This window comes from Myotis nattereri, assembly GCF_964212035.1.
Source record: "Myotis nattereri genome assembly, chromosome: 5".
Taxonomy (NCBI): Eukaryota; Metazoa; Chordata; class Mammalia; order Chiroptera; family Vespertilionidae; genus Myotis; species Myotis nattereri.
The window spans coordinates 70,214,804-70,229,923 of NC_138080.1; the positions used below are offsets into that span (position 1 = coordinate 70,214,804).

At 41.9% G+C, this 15,120-nt stretch overlaps 1 protein-coding gene across 1 annotated transcript in view; it reads left to right on the forward strand.

Annotated features, from left to right (window-relative positions):
- Positions 1–11,210: 11,210 nt before the first annotated feature.
- Positions 11,211–15,120, forward strand: part of ANKRD50 (ankyrin repeat domain containing 50) — a 28,927-nt gene continuing 25,017 nt past the window's right edge. The window contains exon 1 of the mRNA XM_081093214.1: positions 11,211–11,778. Coding sequence (XP_080949340.1) covers positions 11,234–11,778 — 545 coding nt within the window. The 5' untranslated portion in view covers positions 11,211–11,233. The remainder of the gene's footprint in view (positions 11,779–15,120) is intronic.

The window sequence follows — 15,120 nt, forward strand, 5'->3', positions numbered from 1 at the left end:
GGTTGCTATGATGCGCACTGACCACCAGGGGGCATACGCTCAACACAGGAGCCTTCCCCTGGTTGTCAGTGTGCTCCCACAGGGGGAGTGCCGCCCAGCCAGAAGCCAGGCTCATGGCTGGCGAGGGCAGCGGCGGTGGCAGGAGCCCATCAGTCAGACATCCCCTGAGGGTTCCTGGACTGCAAGAGGGCACAAGCCAGGCTAAGGGACCCTCCCAGTGCATGAATATCATGCACTGGGCCTCTAGTATTGAATAATCTGAATACAACTTGCAACAAAAAATAATTGATTGTATATCTGCATTTAGATGAGTTACTACTAAACTTTAAAGATAAAGTAAACCAGTGGTTCTCTTGGCAAAAGATGGCAATCCACATCATAGTCTTTGAAAATTCCCATCTACCTCAAGTTGTTTTCCACACTATCTTCTCTGGTCCCCCCAAACAACCTAGATTACTGGAAAGTCCTGGTGTTGTGCTGATGACATTGATGTATTTGAATGGAGGTTGGCACAGAGATTTATCCTCTGTGCCAATGTTTGTTTCATTTTCCCCTTTTGCTTCCAAAAGCCACGATACGAATGGACACATTGTGCTGGGATAGAGAGAGATAAAATATGATAACCCTAGAGATGGCCCTTGATTTTTAGCACCTTGGCACCAATAGTGTAAATGTTATTCTTACTGTAGACATGCATAAATTATAGAAATTAATTATAAAGCAAAAGGGTTTATAACACTAACTGAAAAGTATGTCTGGCCTAGAATTGGAAGATAAGACTGTAGACATCAGAGCACCCTAGGAAGTTGCTTGAGCCAAGAGGAAGGAGAGTCATGGACCAATGGGAACACATCATGTCTTTATCTTTGAGTGGCTATGCTGTTTATGATGACATCACTTTAAAAGTGTTTTTAAATTTCAGTTGTATTTATAGTGTGTGGATCATTTTTAACATGTTTCTTTAGAAAACAAAAATATGCTTATTGATGATATAAGAAAATCGAGTTCAAATGCAAGAATAAGAAAATGTTGAATTCCTGTTTTTCCTATTAAGTACTCAAAAGTCAGAAAACTTCCAAAGGAATCAAGGAAAGGTAACCGGGATTTCGTTATAATGTTTTTAAAAGTGGCTGTAATGGAAAGCAAACTGGGCCTTGCATACATTTTCTTATCCAGAGCCTGTCCTGTGAAGCATAGCTTTCATTGTTTTATTTTCTAACCCACTGATTTAATTAAATGCGTCTGCAAACTAAAGGGAACTTTAAAATTATAGATACACATAATGGGGGAAACTCCAATGGCTCATCAAGCATATTTTGCCATTTCCCCCACGCTGAGAGTTTATGAAAAGAAAACTACATCTGGGTGATTCATCTTCTAAAGTTTTATTGAGAAATTACCTTTTCTTCTTTTTTTTTTCACAATAGAAATACACATTTCTTAAGAATATATATATTTGATAGCATATTCTTTAGGCATGTACTCTGTGCAAAACTGTCATAACAAACCTCAGCACCATACGAACTAGGTCACTAGAATAGTTCCTACAGGCTGTCCTTGTGTCCTGAGTCCATTAGAATTATGAGATTTTAATGTTTCCTCAGTCAACACAGTTCACTGACCACAGAATCATTTGTTAGCTAAATGGGATTTATTTTTTTTTAAAGAATAATAGTCTTTCTTTAAAAAAAAACAAAACAAAACCACTTTATTCACAGGAATTAGCATAGTGATATGCCCAGGAGGTCTCTACCCTGAGCAGGCCAGCCCTGTCTATGGTGTGCCACCATCTCTTGCAGGAGATAGTCGAGCAGGATGAAAACTTTATGCAGAGAAAATTACAAAGTAGTAATCAGAGGGCCAGTATGAAATATCACCAAAGAAAAGCAGAATGTGAAATGAACTTAAATTTAGCTATTGTGCAGAAATAAAGATTATAATTTGATGATAGTAAGATGAATGGAATTTGTTAATACTCTGAAATTACTTGAGTATTACTGGTCTATAAGGTGGGGACTACAGATAGGATATTGCCAATTCAATGGTTGTGGTATAAAATATACTCACATTTTTATTGAACTGTAATACTTCTTACTACTTGATATATTTTATGTTAAGAACATAAAATTTGCATATCATCCCAGGGACAGACACTCCTTCATCCTCTCACTTTAACAGTTGCAGGTTTTAAGGGCATTGGGATGAAAAAATGATGTTAATCATTATTGAAAAAAGCCAACTCACTTGTCCTCATCATTGAAAACAAACATAAATATGTTTCAAGATGTCATATTTAGAAACTACAGAATGCTGTGTTGTTTTCTTAATTTAATGAAATAGTACATTTAGGCAAAGTTTAGCATTCTATGTGTGGTGTTGGTTACAAATTTTACTTTTTATTAGTAAAGGAAATTGAAATTCTGGCTTTATTATTGTTAATTTATAGTCATTATTCATGGCTATTCCTTTGCAGTGAACAAACATAATGTGTTTTATACCCCAAGAGATGATTTGACAATTGGATATATGACTTAAAATTTAAGAAATAAAGAGGTTCATATTCTATAATTCAAATTAATTTATTCCTCAATTCATTTCCACAAGAATTTATCATGTGCCTATTGAATGACTGTATGAAATACATCCTGCTATATTCTGTTTTTAAAATTTATTTCTATTTTTATTGATTTCAGAGAGGAAGGGAGAGGGAGAGAGAGAAACATCAATAATGAGAGAGAATTGTTGATCAGCTGCCTCCTGCACACTCCATACTGGGAATCGAACCCGCAACCAGGGCATATGTCCTGACCAGGAATTGAACCGTGACCTCCTGGTTCATAGGTCGATGCTCAACCACTGAGCCATGCCGGCAGGCCTCCACCAGATTCTAAAGGCACACATTTAAAAAATATATATATCTGTGTCCCCAAAGGGTCTAATAGCAAAGTAGATAAACACAATGCAATTGCTTTAATGGACAGACATACACAGAAGAAGAGCTCAGACTGCTGGAGGAATCAGGAGAGGTTTCACAAATAAACTTAAAGCTGAAATGTAAGAGTTTTTCTGATGAGTTGAAGATGTGAGAAGGAAGAATTCTACAGAGATTGCCTCTGCAGGCATGGAAGTATCAAGAGCTCGAGTAATTTGCTGTATACAAAGCATACATGGGAAAAAAGCCAAGAGATAATGTGCACTGCCAGTTAGGGGCCCTAACAGGAAGAGCTATAAATAGGTTAGGGGCAGCCAATTTAAAAAAAATTAACAAAGGAGCAAGATGTCAGCTTTTTGTATTCCACGGGTTATTTTGCAATAGTGTGGGAGATGGAATGCATGAGGTAGGAAGACCAGGAGAGATGAGAATGTGAACTAAACAGTAAGGATGAGAAGCAGAAGTGAGGACAGATATAAAAGACAGTAAGGAGAAAAAATAGTTTAGTACAGTGATTCTCAACCTGTGGGTCGCAACCCCTTTGGGGGTCGAATGACCCTTTCACAGGGGTCGCCTAAGACCATCGGAAAACACATATGTAATTACATATTGTTTTTGTGATTCATCGCCATGCTTTAATTATGTTCAGTTTGTAACAATGAAAATACATCCTGCATATCAGATATTTACATTAAGATTCATAACAGTAGCAACATTACAGTTAGGAAGTAGGCACGAAAATAATTTTGTGGTTGGGGGTCACCACCACATGAGGAGCTGTATTAAAGGGCCGCGGCGTGAGGAAGGCTGAGAACCGCTGGCTTAGAATGAAGAGTGAGAAAAGGACGACGTGCAGGGTGATTCCCAGGTTTCTGTCTTGGGCAGCCGAGTGGATAAGGTAGCCGAACAGTAAGAGCAAATCCAGGAGGAGGAACAGGTTTGTGTGCGGTGGGAAGATATGATCATTTGAATTGAAATGAAAATATCATGTTCTGGGTATTTTCAAGGAGGTGGCTTTCATAAAAGTAGTTACGTGGTTGTCTGCATTAGTCATGGTACATTTATGTATTCGACATCCTTGCTGAGGAATTACAAGCCAAGGGTAATGGGCGGGGTGGACGGTACAATAAGCAGTGTGCGTGGCCCCTGCCCTTCAACAGCGTATCTTTGGGTGGGAGAGTGGCAGTAAACCGCGTGCCTCAGCAGCTTGTATCAGCAGAAATGTCCAAAATGGTGACTGTGAGAATTCAGGCAATCCTTTCCCATGAGGGGTGTTATCAGCCCGTTTCCTGCAGGAGATGGTGGGATGCTGAGAGTCTCCTTTTATGTCAGATGCTTTCTGTCCCTGTTAGTCCCAGCTGGCAGTGCTCCTGGTGATAGAGTATCACCAAGCCCCTTGTAGCTTTATGTGGATTTCAGGGGAGCTCGCTCTATTAGACAGAACGCTCATCCACAGGTTTTTGTTTTTTTGGTGGGGGGAGAATAATTCCATTTGTATTTTGGGCATCAGCTGAGATGGCTGAGGGGCACTGCCAATAAGCTTTTTGGAGGCTAGAAGACAGAAGAGACCAAGTCTCACCTTTAAAACTTTGCTTAGAAACCATCTCAACTCAATTGATATTCAAGTTCATCATTTACAAGTTCTGCTCACTACCTCGGGTAATTTTTCTAAACTTCTCACTGCGACCTAACAATAATCTCTCTTCCTCCAGTTTCCAGGATATCTTCTCACTTCCCTCTAAGCCCTCACCTGCAGTATTTGGAGTGTCCTTATTTCTACTAACAGTCTTTGCCAAGCAAACTGCACTGCTTACACAGTTCACTCCCTGATTTCAAAAACCCTTTCTACTTTTGGGGGTATCTTTCATGTTAACTCTTTCAGTACCAAAGTCTGTATTAGTTTTCTATTGCTACAAAATAAATGATCACAAACAAAGGAGTTTAAAACAATACCCACTTATTATTTCACAATTTCTGCACATCAGGAGTCCAGGCAGGCTCGAGTGGGTTTATGTTTTCAAGGCTGAAATCATGTGTTTTCATGAGGAACTCAAGGTCCTCTTCCAGGCTCATTCTTGTTATTGGTGGAATTTCGTTCTCTGCAGTCATAGGAACTAAGATCCCCATTTCATTGTTGGCATTTAGTCTGGGTCACGCTCAGCTGTTTGTGGCCACTCTCCAACCCTTGCAAAGGCTCTCTCCATCTTCACAGTCAGCAATGGTGCATCAAATCCTTCAACTGGAGTTTTTTATTTCAATTTAGTGTACAATTTGTGGACTTTGATTCTGATATAACCTCCCTACAATGAACTTTTCAAGAATTGTTTCTGCCTTGATCTGAGAGCATACATTGATTAAGATATTTTCCTCTCTCCAGACTCTGGGTTTTGTTATCAAATGGCAGCACCTTGTTCCTCTCAAATTTCAGGAACCCTATGAGGGCTTCCTTTATGCGACCTGTGTACATATTTGAAAGTCTTGCTTTTATCTTATCAAGGACAGATTATAGACTGAAATGCCAGGCACCTACTTATATGACATTTCCATCTTCTCTGAAAGCAAATAATAAATGTATATAAGCAAATACAAGTAATAAAATAAAAGTCTTCATTAATTTTAATTGGAATTTAGCCACATTAAACTACCATTGGAAATGTGACCAAATATCATAATATAATATTAAATAGATATATTTCAAGAAGGTATTACATATGTCAGTTATTAAGTGTGAAATTATTTTGAAAATGTTCATGTTGATGTACATTTCAATACACACTAATTAATTTACTCATTTATTTATTAATAATTAACCAAACTAAGCAAAAACTCTACTTGACTTTCCTATTTGAAGGAAAAATTCCTTCAACCACCAATGACTAAAAAAGGCAAAAATTTGTTTTTAACCTCTTTAAAAGAATTTAATCAGAGGTTGAGTGATAGGCTAGTTAAAATCAGAACTTTCTTATAGAACTAGAAAAGAGAATTTGTCAAAGTCAAAAAATTATCAATCTCTGTTCAACTATGATATTCAAATTTCCTGAACCTTAACTCTTTAAGGTCCCATTATGTTGAATAAAAACATAAATTTTGATAAACACAGAACTAATACTGAGAAAAGTAGTGTAAATGGATATATGTACATATATTTGGACTGTATTCCTATTTATTCATGTTAAGTAGCTCATTGAATTTAAGAGAAGCTGTTTTGTAATCTGGAGTTTTGTGACATAGAAGGGCATTATTCCTTTATAATAACACAGACTGTATATGCCTGCATTTTTTTATTTTTCTGGTGGAAAGTTTAAATTATGTGTCAAATCCTAAAAGGTTTCCATTTGTGGCACTTCAAAAACATGACCGTAATATTTTGCACTCATTCCATCAAAAGGTGGAGTTTATTTTGCCCCTTGAGTCTGGCCCGTCCTAGTGAACTGCTTTGACCTCCAAACTTGGCAGAAATGACACTGGGTGAATTCCAGAACAAGGCCTCAAGAGGCTTGCAGATTCTGCTTGGGCGCTCCTGGAGTTCTGAGACCACCTTGCTGTGGAGAAGCCATGGGGAGAAGACACATACACCTCCCTCTCTGCAGCCACCCTTTCTCCCCAGTGAAGCCAGCTGAATGCAAGTGCATGAGGGAGCCCAGGGGAGACCATCTGGAGCCGCCCAGTCAATCCCCACATTGTGAGAAATAATGTCAGTTTTGTTTTAAGCCACTAAGCTTTAGGTTATGATATATGATGTAGCAACAGATAACTGGCACACCAAAAGCCTTATACCCCGCGAGAGGTTGATTTAGAGGTAAAAACAAAACAAGTTTAACTTCCAACACTACCGAGCCTTTTTGGCAAATATGCTAGAAAAGACTTTTGTCAACATTTTAATGATGTTTTCTTCTAATACTAAGTCAAAATGTGGTAATATTGATTTTCAAGATAATTTGATTACAACAGTTCGGACTTTTAAAAATATTTTTAAATTAATTTTTATTAAACATTTAATTAAATTTACTAAAGATTTTGTTCTATTTGTATAAAGTCAAAATGCCCAGGATCATTTTATCAACACAAGTCATATTCCGTTTCTTCAGATTAGGCAGCCACTTTTACAGATATATTTGCTCCACTCTATTACTGTCTGAAAGGTAGAAGGGGGAGGCCTGATGGCACTGCAGAGCTAGTTGGCCACGCCATCCGGGCTTTTTATTACATAAGAGAAACAAGCCCTTAGGTATCAGACCATTGGAAGTGGGTTTTGTTCAAGGTGCTCAAGCAAGATCTGTAACTGCATCCACTACCTGGAGACACTGCTCTGAGAAGTGCAACCCGGTCCATTTGATTGGCGCCCCCTGTGGTTGTGCAGTGCACAGCCGACACAGCTGTATGTGGTGGCTCTGGCCAAAACCATACTTTCCTAAAGCATGAACCTCCTAGTGTTGCCATGGTGCCACCTTACAGACAAGGAATTGGGGGGGGGGGGGCGGGGGGGGGGGGAGAGAGCCATAAGTATGAAATGTAAGATAAACTTAAAAAAAAAAGTCTAAATGAGTCTGAAGATTACAGTTTAGCTATCCCTTATGTTATTTAAAACAGCATTCATGATGGTTAGTTAGCATTAAAAAAAAAACAGTCCCACTTCTCGATTGGGCAGAAATGATTTTGATTATATTGGCAAATAGTTTTAATGGAAATAATATGTTGTAAATATTTCTCATTTAATTTTTTGTTCTCTAAACATAATTTAACAACCATGAACCAGAGGGAGCCCATGACTTATAACGCTGCCCGCAAACTAGCTGTATAAACAATTGACTTGGTAATGAAGTGAGTCAGTGAACGTAAATAAAAACTGTAGATTTTTTAAATCAATTTTCATCACTCTAATTCTAGAGAATTAGTCTTCTGCCTTTTTTTTTCTTGTGTTTTGGAAAACAACCTCAGAATTCACAGTAAATGAATTACGGTTAAATATTCAGATCAACAATGGATGGGGAGGAAAGAGAATGGAAAAATAAGCACGCCCCGTTTTTTTCTAAATATGACAGCTATACTTTGAAATTCCTAAAACCAGATGGAAAATAAAAGCTTAGTATTTGCGAAATAAACACATGCAAATGAATGAAGAATTGGAGATAGAGCGCAAGGTTTTAGCAAAATAACACAGTACGTTTTCTACTCTATCAGTTGACGGTAAGTACATTTACTGTCCCCGCAGAAATCGGAGATCTAAACAACCCAGGTCCACGCGACGCAGACCGGCCCGTCTAATCCTGGTGCCGCTGGGTCCGGGGCGCGCTCATCTCAGTCCCCTTCTGACCGCGACCTTGGCCGTCCGCCCCACAACGGCCTCCGGAGGCATCACCCCGCCCAGGGGGCATCACCCCGCCCAGGGGACATCACCCCGCCCAGGGGGCATCACCCCGCCCAGGGGGCATCACCCCGCCCAGGGGGCATCACCCCGTCCAGGGGGCAGGGGCTCAGCCCGGACCGCCTTCCACCTCCATCGAGTGAGGCCACGCGCTGGTCCCGAGGCGGCGGTAGCGCCACGCAGGCCCCTGCGCTTTCTATTTGTGCACTTTCCAGTCTTCCCCTTCCTTCTCCTAGTTCCAGGCCAAGAAAGTAAGAGAACCACCGGAATTGAATGGATGGAAAGGCCACCCGACGACTGAAGAGGATGACGAATCTGGAGCGGCCCTTAGGGACCGGCGGCTGAGACGGGCAACCCCCAGCCCCGCGGCCCGTCCTCCGGGCGGACATGGCCCCCAAAGCCAGCCAGTCCCAGGGGCCTGGAAGACAAAGGAAGGCGAGGGCCGAGCGGGGACGGGGAGGTGGGAGCAGCGACTCGCGTGAGCGCGGGGACGTGAGAGCGCAGCCCCCGCCCCCTTCCCGCCCCGTCCCCGCGAAAGGCGGGGCCTCCAGGACACCCCGGGAAAGCGCTCCCCGCAGCGAGCGCCGAGGGTCCCCGGCGGCCACCCGCGTCCCGGCAAGGGCGGCGCCAGGCCCGCAAGGTGGGGGAGGGGCGGGGCGGGGGGCGGAGCCGGCGCGGAGACAGACAGCGGCCGGCGGGGCGGGGCGGGGCCTGGGCGGGGGGCGGGGCCTGGGCGAGGAGGGGCGGAGCCGGCCGGTCCGCGGCTGCTTGAGACAGTCACTGCCCTGGCGGCGGCGGCGGCGGTTGGCCGTTGGGGGCTGGGAGGAGCTGGACCCTGGCTGTCGGCGCAGCTGGAGCTGGCAGTTGCCGGGGCCAAGCGGAGGATCCGGCGCGGGGAGCGCGCCCCAGGCCGGGCGGAGCCTGCGGCTGCAGCGGGACTGCCGGGCGCGCTGGCCTCGGCGGCGTCTCCAAGAAGCAAGTGTCTGAGGCTGAGATTCGGCGGCGGCTGGGGCGGAGGTAACCGAGGGCGGCGGCGGTGCAAGCGAGGCTGCTCCTGGGGTCGGGAACCTGGGGACTGCAGCCGGGTCGCCGACCTGACCCACCCACGCGCTTTCGAGGCGGGGACCCCAGACGGCGCGGATCCCCTCGCTCCGCGGAGGGCCAGGCGGGGGCGGGATCGGCGCGCGGGTCGGGGGCGAAGAGCGGGGCAGAGAGGGACGCGGATTCGGAGGCGACCCCTCGGCACGGATTGGCAAGGACGTGGGGCACCCCTCCCCCTTCGAAAGACACACCCCAATCTCAGGGCGGGGCGGGCTGCCGAGGATTTCCCAGCCTCTGCGAGGGAAGACCTCCCGGAGGAGGCTGCACCTCGGTCTGGGGGCCCCCTCTCCGCTCCCCAGCTCCGAGGTGGCCCCCTGTGGCTCGGTGGGGCTGCTGAAGCGGAGGTGGCTCTGTCGCCGGGAATCCCGGAATTCCTTTTGTCTATCAGCCGAAACCAGCGGCCGGAACTGTAGGCAAACACCCACCGGCGCTGGAGCACTCCACTCCTTCTGCCTTTCTGCCCGGGGAGGAGTTCTCCCGGGCCGCCTCTTCTCCGTCCGCAGGAGTCCCTGGCACTCCTCACCCCCATCCCAAACCCTCATCTTTGGCACCGAGCAAGGAAAGATTCACGTTGTACCTGTGTTTGGATTTATCATGCGTGTGAGATCATCCCCCTCCGCCCCTCTTTTTTTTTTTTTTAACCCTTTGCCATCCAGCCCCCTCGCTGGGAATCATCCCCGTAGATTTTGCAAACTATCAACAAAGAAGTGTGGCTAGTGGAGTAAACAGAGTCCTTGACTGGCTGGGCTGTGCAAGTTAACAGAGCTTCGTTCGCTGGTGCCGATCTAACCCAGCTAGTGGAACGATCTTTTGGGCTAGGCTTAAGGATGTCACTCTAGGGTGCACGTTGTCTTTTTCCTCCCGTCTTCAACCCTTTTACAAATCTAGGGTAACGATTAAAATGTAGCTCTTTAGGAAGCGTGACCGTAGTGGAAGAAAAATACAGAAAGAAAAATGTAATCATTATTTTAGGGTAATTGTCCAACTTTTTGAAAGTGCCAAAAAATGAAAATATGGATTTTGGGGATTAACTGGTAAATTGTATCCTTTGATAAGGAAGCTTTTAACATATATTTTTTGCACAAAAATATTTTTGTTTTATTTCAGTTACTTGTGGAAATTGTTGATTACCGGGACACCTTATAAGAGGAACCTGTGAACAGGTTCATTAAGCATCTGTCTTGAAAAATGCATTTTATGAATGCTTTGAAATAAGAGGTGTGAACAGTGGCCTGTCACATAAGAGACCACAATCTACACAGTTGCGTCCCTGGCAGTTGTCCCTGTGCCTGAAAGTGGCAGGATCTGGTAGTTGGAGGGGCTATCCTTCAACAGGAAATATAGAGCTACCAAATATAGAGCTACCTACCTACTGTATAAATATAATCTCTGATGACATTTACTATAATGGACACCTTTTCTGATCTAGTTCTCAGATACAGAATTAACAATTTGAATCTGGAGAAGCATTTTGTACAAATGGAAAAATTGGGCTTTCTCTTTCGTTTTCCAGATGTATTGTCTTATCTGCATACTTGAAGGATCTACAATCACGTAAACTCGCTTGTAACCATGGAGCCATGTGACCCATCAAGACATAGAAAAAGTGCTGCTGAGCTTGGGAACCAGGCACTTGTTCACCAGTTCAACAATTAAACTAATATATTCTCTGCTGATAATCAAGAATAGAGAGCCAAGTAAAGTCATGCACATTCTATTGACAAATGGACTCTGGCTGTTGAATTTTGCTGTAACTGGTTACTCTGTCATTCAAAGTCAACTTACTATGCCAGTTATGCCCTAGTGGATGTAAAGACCTGTGTTGATGTATTCTGATGTTAGCAAATGTTGAAGATAAGAAACCTATTATGACTAATCCTTGGGAAGAGAAAGTCTGCAAAATGGCTCAAACGAGTTTACTGCAGGGGAAGCAGTTTTACTGTAGGGAGTGGGTTTTCCACAAGCTTCAGCATTGCCTCCAGGAGAAAACTAACTGCTGCAACAGCACTGTCAACACACCACCCCTCTTAGTGAATTCTGGGAGCAGTGCTAGTGTTGTCTCTGGAAAAGGCGCTGCCTGGGGTGTGTTGTTAGTAGGAGGGCCTGGCAGTGGCAAGACAGCCCTATGTACTGAGCTCTTGTGGCCAAGTTCACCTACAGGCTTGCAGAGAGGTTTACATCGCCAGGCTTTGGCCTTTCATTTCTGCAAAGCCCAGGACTCTGACACGTTGTGTGTCGGAGGGTTTATTAGAGGTCTTGTTGCCCAGATTTGCCACAGTGGGCTACTCCAAGGATATGAGGACAAGCTGAGGGACCCAGCCATCCAGAGCCTCTTACAGCCCGGGGAATGTGAGAGGAACCCAGCTGAAGCATTTAAAAGGTAACAAGAATGAAATGGTGTTCTAGTTCCTATGCAAAAATGAAAATTAAATTTTTTCGATTATTCTAGTTTTTTTATAAAAAAAACTTTGTGGAGTACCTGTACTTCTGCTGTAAATTTGGGGATAATCTGTGGTTGTGAGTGAACATGCTTATTTGAATATTGAAGGAAACAAAATTTAAGCTCTGTTTGCACAGGATATGGATTAAAAATGTCTATAACAGAATTTGAAGTACTGTAGAAACATTGTTTTTCAAATGTATGCCAAATATTTGCTTTTCTAATATTACTTATAATTGGTAAGGGATATCTGTTCTTGTGTAGTGAAGAACATTTAGCTACTTGTAGTGAAGAACGTATACCTGCTTGGAAACTGGGCTGCATTTTTAGGAAGGGCCAACTATACCTGGTCCTGAGTTTAGAGGAATTCTCAGCATAGAATCTACCATCTTCTTTGTTTACAGTATTATTCCTTTAAATAAGAAAAGTTCTCTTTGAAAGAGACCATTGAGAATCTGAAGAAAATTTGCTAATATGTTTTGCAAGTAAATGAAAAGTTGACTGATGAAATATGTGATCTTTAGAAAATAATGGAAATTTGTCCTCATTTTTAGTACTTTTAGTGAGTGATACAAAAAAACAATTTTAAGTTGTTTTTCAGAGTGGTTCCAGATCCAAAATGTGTTTTAAAAAAATGATTACTTGAAAATGTTTTGCATATCACTCCTCTACTCATTGTAAAAGGAGGAGGAGGCAAATAGTTATTCTGTGCTTGCTGTTATTGCCTCCCTGCTGCCTTAGTCATTTTGTCATATACTTTTATCACCTACACAATAAGTAGTTCTCAGCTGGCAAAAGTTTGTTTCCCAAAGACAGGTATACTCTGCACTGAAGGTTAGTGTGCGTGTGTGTGTCCCCAGTCATTTGAGCAGGCTTTGAATTGCTGTGAAAGTGATTTTGTTCTTTTGACGTCCTCAGATCTAATGGTATGAAATCTATTGAAAATAATAATAGTAGCAAGCACTTTGTGTGAGTCGTCGTTTAAGTGCTATACCGGTATTAAATCATTTAATCTTCACAACAGCCCTGTGAGGTAGATACAGTTATTAGTCCCACTTCATAGATACGGAAACTGAGGCACAGCCTAAGTAACTTGTCCAAGGTTACAGGCTAGTAAAGGGCAGAGCTGGGCTATGAAAGGTGTGTGTGTGTACAGGTTTGTAATCGTAGACAGCCTTTGGAGGACTTACGGGAAGAGGAATAGGTTTGAAGTTTGTGGAGAATGGGTGTTTGTCACAGTTGTGGTTTGAGTGTAGTTTTCAGATTACCCATATAGGTGATCAGTGGTTAGTCTGGAATGATCATTATGAATAGAGGCACACAGTTCCAACAGGTGAGGGGTTGATGAAATTCAGCCGAAGGGTTGTATCTTTGAGAAGTGTGATATTCTTGTAGACCTTTTAATGTATAAGTGCCATCCAATCAAATCTGTTATCTTTTGCTGTTAGCAAAGTCTGGGTTAAAACTATTATATCATTCATAAACCAATGAGGAAATCTGCTAGCACAAATATGAGATGCCAGGTTTGATGGACAATGTTGAACATGGACTCACTATTTCCATATGAAATCAATAATGTAGGCTTTAATATAAAACTTTACTTCCTAAGAGACTTCAAGCCTCTGTACACAAATAACTCTTCTCTTGACGTAATGCTTTTTCTATCACTAGTTGAAGAGCTGAATTTGCATTTCATGTAAGTTGTTTCATAAGCTATCTGGATTTATTCACACCTTAGAAAATCAGTTATAGAGTATAGTCTAACTAAATTTAACTTAGCCTAACTAAATATGTACTTTATTTTATTGGAATTCATATTAAATTTCTAATACTTTTAAATATTTGAAATCATGTCTGATAACTGTATATTTTTATATATTCTGATCCTGAGCAAATCTTTATAGTATCATAGATTTTCCTGAAAAAGATCCTTCTACTCAGAGGATCCTCTTATTTTCGTTTTCCTGTGTGAATTTTAGTGTTTAGCTAATTGGAGAGAAATAAGAAGCACCTGGAGCTGTGTGTAAAATCCACACCAGTACGGATTATCTGATTGGCCGAAGGAGCTAATGAACACTTTGTACTCCCAGTCTGTATTTTGGTAGAGAAAACCTAGTGTTTCTGCTTGGACCGTCGTGATGCTCTAACTTAATCTCCTACTAGATCTTTCAGAAACCTGAGTCACTTTTTTTTTTTTATAAAGTAATCAATCATTCAATAAATTAGGTAATTTTGGTATTGGAACAACTGTTTCTGATAATTCATTAGATGTATACTTCTTCTATGATTGGGAAGCTGTAATATAACCATAGTCAAATATAAACATGAGAACACAATTCAAAGTTAAAAGAAATATTTTTGCATAGTCTATGGCCTTAGATGGTTGTAGGCCTCTACTTTGGGACAGATAGTCAAGGTTTTATTGTAGGTTTGGTTAGTGACTGCAACTGACTTGTTAAATAGGTCCTTTAGAGAATTTTAATCGGAATGTATGTTATTTAGGCTGGATAGAGGTAATTCAACAAGTAGACAATGGGCAGAAGATCGTTTGATCATTGTTCTCAAGGAGTTAACAGTATTTTGTGGGAGATGGAGATCAAAGTAGCTAAATAAAAGAGAAGGATAGAGGCACCTGAGTTAAGGAATGAGGGGGTGGGGCAGTGGTTTTGGGTCCTATGCCTGGTTTAGAAGCACAAGTGAAGATGGCTATTTAATTCATTCAACCATAAACTCCCTTTTGAACCTGCTGTCCCTACTGTCATGCCTTGAAGCCAAGGATCTTTTTGGAGATCATATGTATGTGTCCTAACTTTTATTTGTTTAACAATCTGCAAGACCAGGTGTGAGTTTTCTGTGTATGATGCCAATTTTCCCCTGTTGAGTAAAAGATTGTGCTCTGTGTGATGATAGGAATGGCTTGTTAGGATAGGAAACTGGAAGTCTGAACTCTGACAATTTGTTTTTTATCTTGAACAGGAATCCTTAGATGGTGTAATCTTTTTTCTATTCATCTCCTTCTCCTTGACATTTATAATTATTCATGCATATCTCTTTAGATTTTAACTTTTTTTGTAGTTATTTATGCATGTATCTTCTGTTATCTCCTCTATATGGCATATGCTTCTTCATGACATTATTTATGACTGATTAATTTTTTATATTTACCATTGTGCTTTGAACAGCACTTTTCATATAGTAATTGCTAAATGATTATCATTTGAATGACTGAATAATGCTACTTACCTATCTAGAATATGTTTGAATCTAATTGAAGGACAGCTG